The following is a 13069-nucleotide window of genomic DNA, read 5'->3' as shown; positions in this document are numbered from 1 at the left end:
TTAGATTAATTTTTAAATATTTATGAATCAAAAGGGGGTATTCAGGAATAATAGTTGTACAGCATAATGCTATGTGTTTGCTATATATTTGTTTGCTATATAGCAAACAAAACATTTATTCTGAGTAATATTTGAGAAACTTTTTAATATGTATGCTCTGGAGTAAAATATCTGTTCTTGGTCATTGATAGTGTACTTCCTAACACATCCTGATTGAAAATGTATCCATTACTTCATGATAAGCTCAGTTAAGTAGCCTTCAGCAGTAAACTAGGCCTCTTTCAAGTTGCTATGTACTTTGATCTATGTCACAAATCACTTTCATCAGAAAACAGAATGAAAACTTTTGGAAACAAGCCACACTTTATAGAGAAATAGCTCCAACACTTGCCTCTAAACAAACAGCAGAAACTACTGGCATGCAGTGCAGGAATGACTGAATTAAACAGGTTTGATCACAGTAACCTTCCAACCATCATAAAGTTTACTTTTTTTTGCTTGGCCAACAGTAGAGCACAGATAACAAGTTCAGATTTTTTGTAATAATCAAAAATTTATTGAGAATTTGTACAGAAAAAACCATGTACACAGGTAAGCACTGCTCAGGGAAGAGGCTTGGGCATTTTGCAGTCAACGGTGTTTTATAGTCAAAACTGAACTGTGTAATGTTAGGTAAGTTCAGTGTCTAGGAAATAAAAGATTTGTTTTCCCTGTTCAGATCAGTCTTTGTGAAATTGACCCTTTACGAGTCTCCAACCTACAACAGAAAAAAAAAGAGCATTTTAATGTTCTTCTAAAGAAAGAAGTACATAAGGCTATGATGACATGTTGTTAGTGTTCATACATAGTTATACTAGTTGGAAATTAAAAATGTAGCATTTAAAACACATGAAGGGAAGGAATTATTTCTGATCATGAGACTATCCATTTATCTATCTGTTAAAAGAAACAGTAATGTGGAAGGTATACTAAAATCAAAGTACATCTATTTCTGTAACAAAATGGTAAACAAAGCTAACTTCTCTAAGATGCAGTGGGCTTAACACTTCAACTGTCCATGCTCAGCATTTGAAATAACTATGTTCTGTCATCATTTTAAATATCTCCTCGGCCCTGTGGTCGAACCTGTTTGGTGCTGCCTAAGTTGTGCTGCTGTCCATCTACTGACAGTCTGTTGAATGGGATGATTTTCATTGCAGTTTTCTTCATGGAGTACCACTGGTCACGCCAGGTTGCCCAGATAATGCCATTGTCATATCCAGATGGACCAACATCTTTTGGTGTGTACACACCACCTAAAAAATATCAGTTGGAGCAAAACAGTTAGTTGATTTCTAAAGCAGTAAATGTGTCCATACATTTTTCTGGTGCTAACACTTCCATGGCATCCCTGGGCATGCTAACAAGCCCCGCTCACTGCCCTTCTCCTCCTAGTGTGCTCCTCTCAGGACTAATTCTCCCACTTTGGGCTTGAGAGCAGACACAAGTTCCTACTGCTGGTGTTCTCAGCTATTGCAAAGAATGGGCTACGCCAGCTTTGGAAAAAACAGATGGCAAAACATACTCAATGAAAGCAACCCATTTTTCTGTCACTGAAACGTTGTGTCCTAGGTTATAGGTATTTAGAAGATACTTTACCTATATAATATTTGCCATTGAGGTGGCCAGCATGACATTTATTCATCCACCATCCAGATCCATCTTGCTCAGCACAGTTGCCGTCGAAGCGATCATTGTCGTTATCATAGGTACTGAACTGCATGCCATTATGGTAGGTAGAGGATTTGTCACTTGCATCAGTTCCAAAATCAAAGCCATCAAAGGCATCGCCAGCTTCACCACCGATAAAGTAGGCATAAGTCAGTCGATACTTGTCTTCTTCAGCTCCCACTTTGAATACAGCGTAGTCAGCAGTGCTGTTGACAAAGGATAATGGTGAATATGAGCATGCTGCATTCCCAGTACATGCACAAATGAAAAATACATAGATCCTAGCACTGCAGAAAAGGCATTTATAACATCCTAGCATTTGAAAAGGAATTGGTTTTGCATGATTGTGTGCCTCAGCTCAATGACATACATCCAACCAACTTTTGTGCTCTAGCATCAGATGTTTTCTGACTACTAGTCTTGATGTATGAAAGACATACATCACTACTAGTGATGTATGAAAGATCTACATTATATAAATACACACATATATATCTCCCAGGTTCATAATGCTTAGGCTTACTTAGGTCATGAGGAAATTCTTGTTGGGAGGAAGGAATGGATGTCTCAAGAAATAGCAAGGATAGTAAGCCCTCCTGAAGAATGGAACACATAGGATAGGATAGGATAGGATAGGATAGGATAGGATAGGATAGGATAGGATAGTTCAGTTGGAAGGGACCTACAATGATCATCTAGCCCATAAGATGCATAAGATGTGAAGAAACTTGAAAAGAAGAAACAGATTCCTTCTGCCAAATAAACTAGGGCTGCCAGCATGTGGCCTTCAGACATGCACATGTGCCTGGCAGCAAGTCACACACGGTGCCAATGCAGTGTCCTATGCATGTTAGCAGGTCTAAGGGCTCATCATTTTTTCAGGGAGCTGTACAAACTGATGCAGCAGTAGGAGCAGTAGGTTTTAAGCTGTCATTTTCAGAAGCATCGTGAGCAAGTACCCTTTTTTGCCACTCCAGTCCTCCAGTTCTATTCGTAAGGTGTATGGCAGAGTGGACTGTGTAGTTATTAAATGAATCTTTTCATTGCCCAGCCAGAACTCAGTGGTGTCATCTGGAGACAGATGTCCAAATCCTTCCTTGTACTGAACCCAACTTTTCTTGAAGTCCTCACTCCCGTCCAGTCTCTGGGGAAAAAAACAAAAACAAAAACAAAAACCTCAATCAAAAAGTTATGTATCTTATGTCGGTAAATAAAAACAATGCTGATGCAATAAGCTTGCTCATGGCAATAACACGTAAGTGGCATACCCTCTGTAATACTGTCCAGCCGTTGCCATATGAGTCAATCTCACAGTAGACTACGAATGACTGCTTGGCTCTTTGAGGCTTGATAAAGTAAAGACCACTTTTTCTGGCACCTTTATTTGCAATGTCTTGACAATCTAAAGTAAAGATATTCAGAGGATCGTTATTAATCTAGCTACAGTTCTATTCTCACATTTATTTGATATTGTAACTTTCTTAGTCCAAGAAATACAATTCATCTAAATATCATTGTTGCAAAGTTAGGTATTTAATCCACATACTTTAATGTCATTGCCATAAAATCCTACTAAAGGTCACAGGACCTGTGTAAGATGAGGAGGAATTTAGTCTCACATGCAGCTTAAGCAACTTAAATGTAAAATACAGTCATTGCATTGATTTCTACAGCAACAAAAATGGCATTTTTGGAGCTAATGAGATAATTAAATTTTTTTCAGGTGACTCAGTAGAAATGTGATAATGAATTACCTTCTGTTTGTCTTATGTCCATAGAAACTCTCCTCCTGTCCCTCGTGTTTAGCATACATTTTGGGATAATCACATTTTGGCCAAAAAGGCTGAAGGAGCAAGTGAGACGTCTGTTCCATCTGAATGCCCTGTTTGCAGAGCATCTACCTAGCACTTACATTGATCCAAGCACTGGTTTCATAACTTGCAATCTTCTATACCTTTGCAGAAATCTATGGCCCATGACGTTACAAATAACTCATCGCTGTGATGCCAACTGGCAATACTTGTAACTGAATTAACCCTCCACCATACAAGAAGCATTTTGCGCACCTCTTCCAGTTGTCTCCTGTATTTCAGCCATGTCTCTGCATGGCTCCTGACAGTGTTGCTCAAGCTGGGCAATCTTCTGTTTCAGCTGTGCAATCCTGTTGCTGTTCAATATATGTGTATCTGTCAACTGTCTGAATAAAGAGACATAAAAATGGCTTGTTTCAGCTGTTTCTGAATACGTAATACACATTTCCCTGCACACATGCCTCACCTATGTAGCATGCTGCTACAGACACCCCTGTAAAAGGGGGTGCCTCCATTAGTGCTGATATTTAAAGTTGAGGAAACTAGCCAAAATGGGAAAGCAAGCACTTAATCTTATGCAAAACTTGACTTGACTCTAATCAGCAAAACTCAAACCAGTAATTAATGTATGAATATAACTCTATGGAAATCTTTCTTTGTTCTCCTGAAGTAAATAATAAGTTATTCCTCTTCAATTATGGATGCATTTGTAAAACATAAATGCTGTAAATGAACTGCTGCAAGTGTCAGAATGCCTAAATTGCCTTTGATATAATGTTATAGAAGTGGAGATTTTTCTACATTCAGGTCAAAAACCATATCCTTAAGATTTAGAAAAGTTAATGATGTTTGCAATTTTATTTTCAATGTCAATTTACAAAAGACTACCACTGAGTTTATAGTTACTTATGATTTATATCAATGTCATTGAGCTGATTTTCATGGATATATGCAGCAAAATTAGTTGGAGTGAATGATTGTACAAATATTCCACACACTCTGCATTACAGCACAAACTCATATTAATAAAATCTCCAAAAGTCATGAAAAAACTTTTAGGAGTAGCTGGCACAGCAAAAGAAACGTAAATAAAAATATCACCATGCTTCCTGACATTCTTCTCTTGCACTTCTTGCACAACTAATGGCTTATGCAGACGAGCAGAGAATGCAATATCAGATCCTCATGATCCTTCTGTGTCTTGCTAGGCAGCTACTAATGACAGTGTGGGCACAATGCTCCACATGACCACAAAAAACCTTTCTGAGGGAGCCTTAGCTGCACTTGATAGAAGAACTGAAATAAAATGATTTGGATTGTCAAGTGATATAACAGTTGGAAGATACCTACTGTATAGTACTTTCATGAGACAAAATAGTGCTTTCATATCTGATAATTTCTTCAATTATTTTCTTGGACTTTTGAGTAAAACCATCAATTGAATCTGTAAAACAGTCAAAGGTATAAAATTATTGCCATTAGGCAAATTAAAAACCAAGAAAACTACATAAATTATATTTTTCAGTCGTGTAGTTATTTTTATATTCTCACTTGGTAGTGTCTGCTTCTCTGGAGGATAGAGGCTTTGGATGTGTTGAATCAAATGTTCTACTGTTCCTGTGGAGTTAGTAATTTGCCGCAAAATTATCTCAATTTCCTGCAGTTCATTATCCATAGTGAGATGGTATTTATTAAAGAAATCTGCAATGCCACAGGTCGTTGGGCAGTAGCTACCCTAAAGAGAAAAGAATAATAATTGGCAATGTTTCAGGAGCAGAAAAAGGAGAGCAGAATATTTGGGCAGGGGAACTTTCGGGCACCGCTTATACAAACGTGGATGAAAAAGGGCAGGCGTTTGTCACTTTGTCTGCAGTATTTGAATTTACAGAGGCAGTTTAGTTTCACACTGTGTGTACACACACACACATAGCAAGAAAACGGTGCACGCTGTTACTTGTAGCGCCTTGTGGGTATATGCTGTTGTCAACAGCGCAGCCTCCCCTACATTTTTACCAAGCGTATACCTCTATTAATAGATAACGGGTTTAAGCACAGTGCATTTAATAAGTATCGAAAGTAACAATGAAGATCAAATACAGCTACAAGTGATAATGCTAGTTAATAATCAGTGTAGGAAGGCTTTAATTGGATTCTGAAGATAAAAGAAAATTGTTCAGGTACTTACAAATCGTTCATCTAATATGCAGCAGTTTTCTCTGGTAGCAATGTACTGAAGAGAAGAAAGAAGACCATTTTCAGTTCATTTTCTCCGACAGCGCTTTCTGCGCCGATGTGCTTTCTAACACTGTCTCTCCACTTACCGCCATGCTGGTAGAAAAGAACAGGGAGAGGAGAGGCCCCAGGGGAGCCCAGCTGCGTAACCTCAGCACCATCATGTCTGTCCCACCAGGCGCTGCCGACTGCTCGGTGTGAGTCGTGCGGTCGGCAGCCGAAAATGTTCAACCTAGCACACAGCAGCAGCAGTTTAAGGGAGCAGGCTGAAGCTGTGGGCGGGCACCGGGAGGTGGCGGGAAGAGGTGGGGTGGGGGTTTGAGGTGGATTCCCAGAATTTGTACATATCTCTTACTCCTCCCATTTTCAGAACCTGCTTCCCACTTATCCGCTTGATCTCTGCTCCAGCCAGGAGGTCTCAGGGGAGATGGGAAGGTGAGACAAGGCATGGAGACACTACTTCTAGTAACGTGAGCGTAAAAGAAATTCATACATGGTTTTGGGATGGGGCGGGAAGAAGTTTCACTCAAATAGAGCAAGGGAAAGCCACAGTAACTATCTGAATTACGTGTAACAACTGTCAATAGCCTAACAATAAATACTAAGAATATTTTGCGGTTACGTAGCACTTTCCCGCCACAGATCTCAATGTGCTTTGCAAAGAAAATGAACATCATTCTCCATATTCTGCAGATGAAAAAACTGAAGCAGAGAAAGGTATGAAGTCACGTTGGGCAGTGGCATACCTGGAAAAGATGCCTGTGGCATTTCTCACAGGCAATGAAAGCATGAATCTTCCCTATTCTTCAACTCAAGGAGTCCATTTGAATGACTTTGATCAAAGCTTCCTTGCTGGGGAACTAATGTTGTCAGCATCTGCCTTATTCAATACACCTACAAGACTGGTGACAGGCTCCCTCTTCTGCTTTGGGCTTTATCCCAGACAAATTATTTTATGTATGTGCTTCTGCTTACTATCGATATTCATAACATTAATAGCTTTCTACTCATGCCTTGCACCTGATCTTTAGGCTGTGACTTCTCCAGAGAAAGCCTGCTTTTGTGTCTATACAATATCATGTGCGATGAGACACTGTTGAACGAGGCTTTTGACTTCAATACTTTTGACCAAATGATGAAGAGAATGGTAGGACTGGGGCTCACTGCTAGATCTGTTGTCGGCTTTGAGATTTCAGGCAAGTGACTTCACCTCTGTACAGCAGGATCGATGTTTCAACTTTGCTTAATAGGTATTTAAAATCCATGGACAAAAACACTCTATAGAAGCTAGATGTTATATTATTACAAAATTAGATACGATTATGCCCTGAAACATGGAGAGTTCCTGACCTGTATATCCTCTTTTCATCTGGTCCCATCTGGTCAACCAGAAGGTTCCCATCATGTTCAAAGATCCAGCCACATATTGCCAAAAGGAAATCTGAGCATTTATGATGCTAAAAATCAAATTTGTGGGACACTTAATGTGAAGTTGAAGCACTGTTCATGGGAGAGTCAGCTTTCCAGTAACTGTACTGATGACCAGCGAATTAGCTGCCAGGCTGCCAAAAGTCCCTTCCAAAGGTTGATCGATGCTAGACATTTACCCTTCCAAATCTGGCATTAATTACCTGCAACATTCATGGGCAGAACGTGCTTCTGTTGTCCTTATGATACAAATAGGTCATGGCTCCACCTTTTACATGGTTAGTTCTGTTTCCTAAAGAGTGAAAATAAAGTAAATAAAACTGGGTGAAAGTCTACCTGCTCTTGTGTTTTCTGTTGTTGCTTCACTAGTGCTGTTAACACAGACTCAGGAAACTACTAGTGAATCTCCTTGCCACTGCTGCTCACACATTGCTTGAGCTTGCTTTGCTGCTTCATTGGCTGCAGGTCATGACACAGGGTCCAGAGGATCCTGGAGGTACAATTTCAGTGGCTATGCACCACCAGGATTCCCTTAGATATGACCATATAGCATGAGTAGGTTGCTGGTATGAACTTTGTAAAATAACTGGCCCAGCTTCAACCACAGATGTCCGCTCAAGAGTGCCGATGGGCACGTAATGTTCATGACACAATAGGTGAACCATGTAACACAGTCCAGGTATCCCTCATCCTTTAACGGAGTAAAGAACACACCCTTCCCTTTTGTCACTAATAGTAACATAAGGCTTGAAACTCTTTCAGAAGAACATCTGGTAACAGAATACGGAAAAATTTGTCTTGTGTTCCTAGGCAAGAATTTCAGGAATCAGAAAAGATGACAACAGTCAACACTGGCAGTAATAGCTTAGTTCATCTTGAGATAAAATGCCTAACATTTTAGAATTAAAACATGAGAATGGATGTAATGAAATAATTTCAATGCATAAATAGTTTCATTGTTCTAGATAATTGGCTAGTTGGGTGGGTAAAACAAAGGATCATTATGCCTACAAATGGGTTAGGAATAGGAAAACTCAATTTTCGGTGAGGTGCTTGTGTTACACAAAATTATCACTGTATAGATTTACATTCATGAACGAATCGATATTAAACATTGCTTTAATGACTACCAAATACCTGTACACTGTATTTATAAGTGTTGCCTACTTGTATCCCTGGTTGCAACCTCTTGTACTTCTTAGCAGAAGATGTAAATATTTAAACCTCAGGAAATTTTTGTTTGCTTTACTGATCACATGGTCATGATTTAGCCTTGAATAATTAATCCTTTCATATCTTTGCTTCCTTCTCTTTTCTTCTATGGTTTCACCTTAGAAATATCTTACTCCTGCTTTTCATTAGTTGAAAACAATATGTATTCTTAGTGCAATGGCTAGGTAGTATTCTTCGTCCCTTACATACCATTTTGTCTTGGTGGTCCTGGCTGCAAAATAGCTGACCCGTTTACCAAACAAATGTCCTAGAGACCTAGTTGTACCCTGAGACATGTCCAACATAATTTGACTGTGTTGATTTTCTGGCCAGTTTTTCCTTTCCAGTAAGTCTATTTACTGATTTGGTAACAAATGAGGAACGGTTTGTGTAGCACAGGCAGAAGGAAGAGTTCTCAAATTCAGTTTACTTTTTTCTTGCAATTTATTTTTGAGTAGATAGTAAAGGTGAATCATTATTTGTTTAAACTGAGTTGAGACTTCTTCAACTCAATTTTGGTTAGTATTTTTGTCAAACAGCCACTGGGACACCATCCAACACCTTCCCATTATTCCTAGTAAATCTTCCCTCAGAAATACAAATCAGAAGAAATATGCTTGTGTTTGTAAATCAGTTCCTCAATATCAGAGTATTCTTATGGCTGTCTTGAAAAAACAACTGTTTTTTAAACTTATGACTCATACGTACATGCCTTAAGAGTCTAACTTGAAAAATCACTCTATACCGTTTCAGAAATGCTACAGTGATCCATTTTAATATTTCCAATGGGGTTTTGTTATTGTTTTAACTGAAAGTGTGCAGTGGACTTGACTTGAATTTGCTTTTTTTTTTCAGATACTCCAGAAGTTGATTTTCTTATGTAAAAATAAATACCAAAAATAAATGTTGAAACCCCCCCGAAAGTAAACATTGAAAAAAATTGCCCACTTCGCTTTGCTATCCATCATCAATATGCATTACCCTGCTTGTACTACTAGTAAACTATACAGACTAGTAGGCAAAATCCCCTTCGCTAGGTCAATCAATGAGTGAGTGATAATTAGGATGAGAAATAGAGATGACTAAAAAGCTGTCTAGTATTGAAGTTATGCTGCTAGTGTGCTACAAACCCAACTGCCTTACAAACAAAAGCAAAAAAGTGAAAATGAAAAAAAAAGTTTTGTAACGCATCTTTCTCTTTCTCTTTCAATATTCAAAACTTGGGCAAAAGGTAAAAGCAACATTTTTGCCAATCTGATAGTCCACTCTTCCTCACCCTTCCTGAAGTGAAATGCCTGGAGGATTCGTGAGTCAGCAAAAATCAGCTCTTGGTTGCTCTGCATGGAAGAAGCTTTTGTTTCTTTTCATTTATGAAACCACTACAGATATTCGCTATGTTTCCGTTCAAATACAGGCTGGAAATGGTTCTGTTTCTGAGGAGAAGTATGAAATTTACGTACTTCATGTCAGCTACGGCTTTCCATTTTGGGAAGCATTCATGGGATATTTTGCTGCATGCACACTGTGAATACAGAAAATTCACTCACTTTAATATCACTCACTTTAATATAATTCACTCACTTTAATATCACTCACTTTAATAAAATTCACTCACTTTAATATCCCATCATTAATTAAGAATATATTCTTAATTAATGATGGGATATTATTTTTTTTTTAAATCTAAGCAGGGAAACTACACTGATGCATGACTGCTAAGTCATTTGGTTTGTGACTTATGTTCTGGTGGTCATTTTTTCCAGTACTTTTTCTACAGCACATAGCAATGTAAAAGACTCTTTGATTTCTGCAAAGAATAACCAAGGGGGTTTTGTAGCTAATGCATCATTGCTTTAATACATAATTCTTATTTTGGTTTCAAATATTAGTACTTGAACAAATGAAATTAAAACAAATTTTCAAAAGTATTTAACAATCAAAAAGGCCCAAAATCAAGACACCTCATCTTTATAGTCCTTCTGAAAATACCTGATGTCCACAAGCCAGATGTTTAATGGTTTGAATGGGCTATTATCTTATTTTTTAAAAATCCTATAGTCTTTCTTTTTAATGCTTACTTACTTTCATACATTACAGAGTTTATTTAAACGTCATTCAAATGTTAAGGGACTAAGAGAGAACATATCTCCTAAAAACAACAGAAATGTGTTATAAAGGAACAAAATCAATATAGTTCAGAATATTACATATATTATTGCATGGTCACAACTGAGGTTTTTCTGAGTCCCAGAGCATAGGATGTTATACTTCAACATGCTAAAAATCTACTAAAATACAACAAACCCCCAAACCATGAGTTGGGATCAGTTAAACATCATTATTGAGCTTTGAGTTGTTTGTGCCTTATATAGGGGTATTAGATGCGACATGGCAAATTCTCTCCCTTTACTGATTTACAGAGATCATTTTCAAATGTTGATTCACTTAGGAAAGGTTATTTTTCAGACTATCTGCAAAGGAGAGATTGCAATGTATGCTTTACCTTGAGGGCAAGAGCAGTGAACTCAATTTGTTAAACAAAGAGATGCACTAATTTGTGGGAATGAGATAAGTAATAAATTCAAATATTTGCTGAATATTTTGTAATTAGTTGAGAGGACAGAGCCTCAATAAACTAAACACAGCCTCCTCAAGACACTAAAATATTTGTTGGTATCTGCTGATAGTATTGGTTTGGACAGGAACTTACAGTGACAGTAAAGGAAACACAGCAAAAAGGTAACATATTTCACAATAAAACCCTGGTTTATGAAATACTTTGCTCGTACTTTTTTAAGCAATCAGAGGAAGCCTGACTGTCAGAAAAATCCTAGAAAAATAATGGAAAGTGTATTTGCTTTGGAAAAATGTACTCCGCATTGTCCTCCCTGACTTCCAAGATTAGCTCTGAATACTATTAATTCAGGATGATGGTAATAGAAGAATTAATTTCACATTTCTTTTACACATCATCTGTGCTCCATGCTGATGCACAAATCTGTTTACAGGGAGGGAAGCATATGCCTACATTTGAACCATTAATGGCACTAACATAATAAAAGTAAATCTAAGTATTTAGGGTCACTGAAGGAAACTGAATCTCAGACTGACCTACATTTGAACCATGAACAGGAAAACAATCATATTCTTTATTTTTTTACTCTGTAACCTATTTCTTTCTCTGGCATAAAAATTAAAGCCAGAAGATTTCTTTCCCCTTCCTTCTCACAATTTATGAGAGGAATTCAAAATCTGGCTTATTCTTAAAAGTTGTACATTAAGCAATGGAGCCAGTGGATGTGGATTCCTACCATGCAACAGAGTTATGGCATCTATTATTGTTGGCCCGTATCCCCTATATAGGCCACAAATACAATGAAGTTTTTTACTAGCACCTCCATGTATGAATTTCACATAGGCTTGTTACTGACTGTAGCTTCTTCTGGGCTTCACCGACAACCACACAGTGCCATCTGATGTCCTCAAAGAGCAATAAACTGTTTCTAAAATCTCCTAAATCACATAAAGGCCAAAATCTCAAAATTACAACTTGACCATCACAGAACATTGCTTCCCAAGCCTACCTGGAAAAGAACCTCTAAATAACTTGCCTCTGATTTCATCAAAACAATCCTAACCTCGCATATGAAACGATGGGCTCTGAACTAATCATTACTGCAGTGCTGCCTTAGTATCTTACGCGTGTTGGATATTAATTCTCTCACACACATGTAAACATCTATATGCAAATTTGCTAAAATTGTATTCATGCTCCATAAGGGCTTTAAAATTATTTCTGACAAAGCAAGATCCAGCCCATCGCAGAACCATGAGCAGTTGCTGTCAAAATCCATGCCACAAAAATATTTGAAAGAAGTTGAAAGAATAAAGCACCTTCTAGATTCCAAGACCGTTCTACCAATGTACACGCATGCATGCGAATATTTATATCTTCATATGGATAAAATGCATTTGTTCGTGCGGGGGGAAATGCACACATTTGCCTCTGCATAGTGCAGACAGCAGAGGGGATGCTGGCGGCAGGAGGTGACACTTTTTGGGGCTGGGGATGGTTTTGCGTGCGAGGTGTGTGCGGACGGTGGTGAAACACAGCCATCTACCGGCCCCTGGTTCGCTTTGGTCGAGCAGCCTTGTCTTCTCACGTCCAGAAATTCAGTTTCGCAGCATGAAATCTTGGCCCAATCCATTTCAGTGGGAGTTTTACTTACATTCATGGGTTATACATGATTAAGTTTGTTAGTGATTGGCATTTATTTTGGATACGTTTAAGCACAGAAGTGAGCGAGGACTGCAGCACGTTGATTAGGGAGTCTCAGCGAAGGTGAACTGCATTTGAATTTCACCATGGGATTTGAGGCCATTGCAAGACTTGCCGAGGATTAGCCACGTTTCCTGCTACGTTACAATATGTGGAATCTTACTGCAATGTATTGCATACTGAAATGCACGTGGAAGACACTTAAAAATTTAACTACAAGGAGGCATTTGTCTTTATGGCTGTACTGATAGCAGTGTGTTTTGTACCAGACAGTGCTCCTTCTGGTTCTTGCTTCAAAGTTTCCTTTAAGGAGCTACAAGAAATATACATTGGTATACTTAGGACAAAGCTATCTGGAGTCAGCTGTGTATACATAACTTTTTTTTTCACACTGTGA

The 13069-nt window shown here is 38.2% G+C and overlaps 1 protein-coding gene across 1 annotated transcript; it reads right to left on the bottom strand.

Annotated features, from left to right (window-relative positions):
- Positions 1 to 645: 645 nt before the first annotated feature.
- Positions 646 to 5965, bottom strand: FGG (fibrinogen gamma chain). Its single transcript, XM_072862454.1, has 10 exons — positions 5843 to 5965; positions 5707 to 5751; positions 5073 to 5256; positions 4872 to 4965; positions 3777 to 3907; positions 2979 to 3112; positions 2670 to 2854; positions 1639 to 1916; positions 1126 to 1295; positions 646 to 757 (listed from the first exon to the last, which is right to left on the bottom strand). The coding sequence occupies exons 1-10, from the start codon at positions 5915 to 5917 to the stop codon at positions 743 to 745; spliced, it is 1311 nt and encodes a 436-aa protein (XP_072718555.1). The 5' UTR covers positions 5918 to 5965; the 3' UTR covers positions 646 to 742.
- Between the last annotated feature and the right edge of the window lie 7104 nt (positions 5966 to 13069).

The sequence above is a fragment of the Ciconia boyciana genome, chromosome 5 (genome assembly GCF_034638445.1).
Source record: "Ciconia boyciana chromosome 5, ASM3463844v1, whole genome shotgun sequence".
Taxonomy (NCBI): domain Eukaryota; kingdom Metazoa; phylum Chordata; class Aves; order Ciconiiformes; family Ciconiidae; genus Ciconia; species Ciconia boyciana.
The sequence above is the reverse complement of the archived record's forward strand: the minus strand, read 5'-3'. Positions and strand labels throughout refer to the sequence as shown.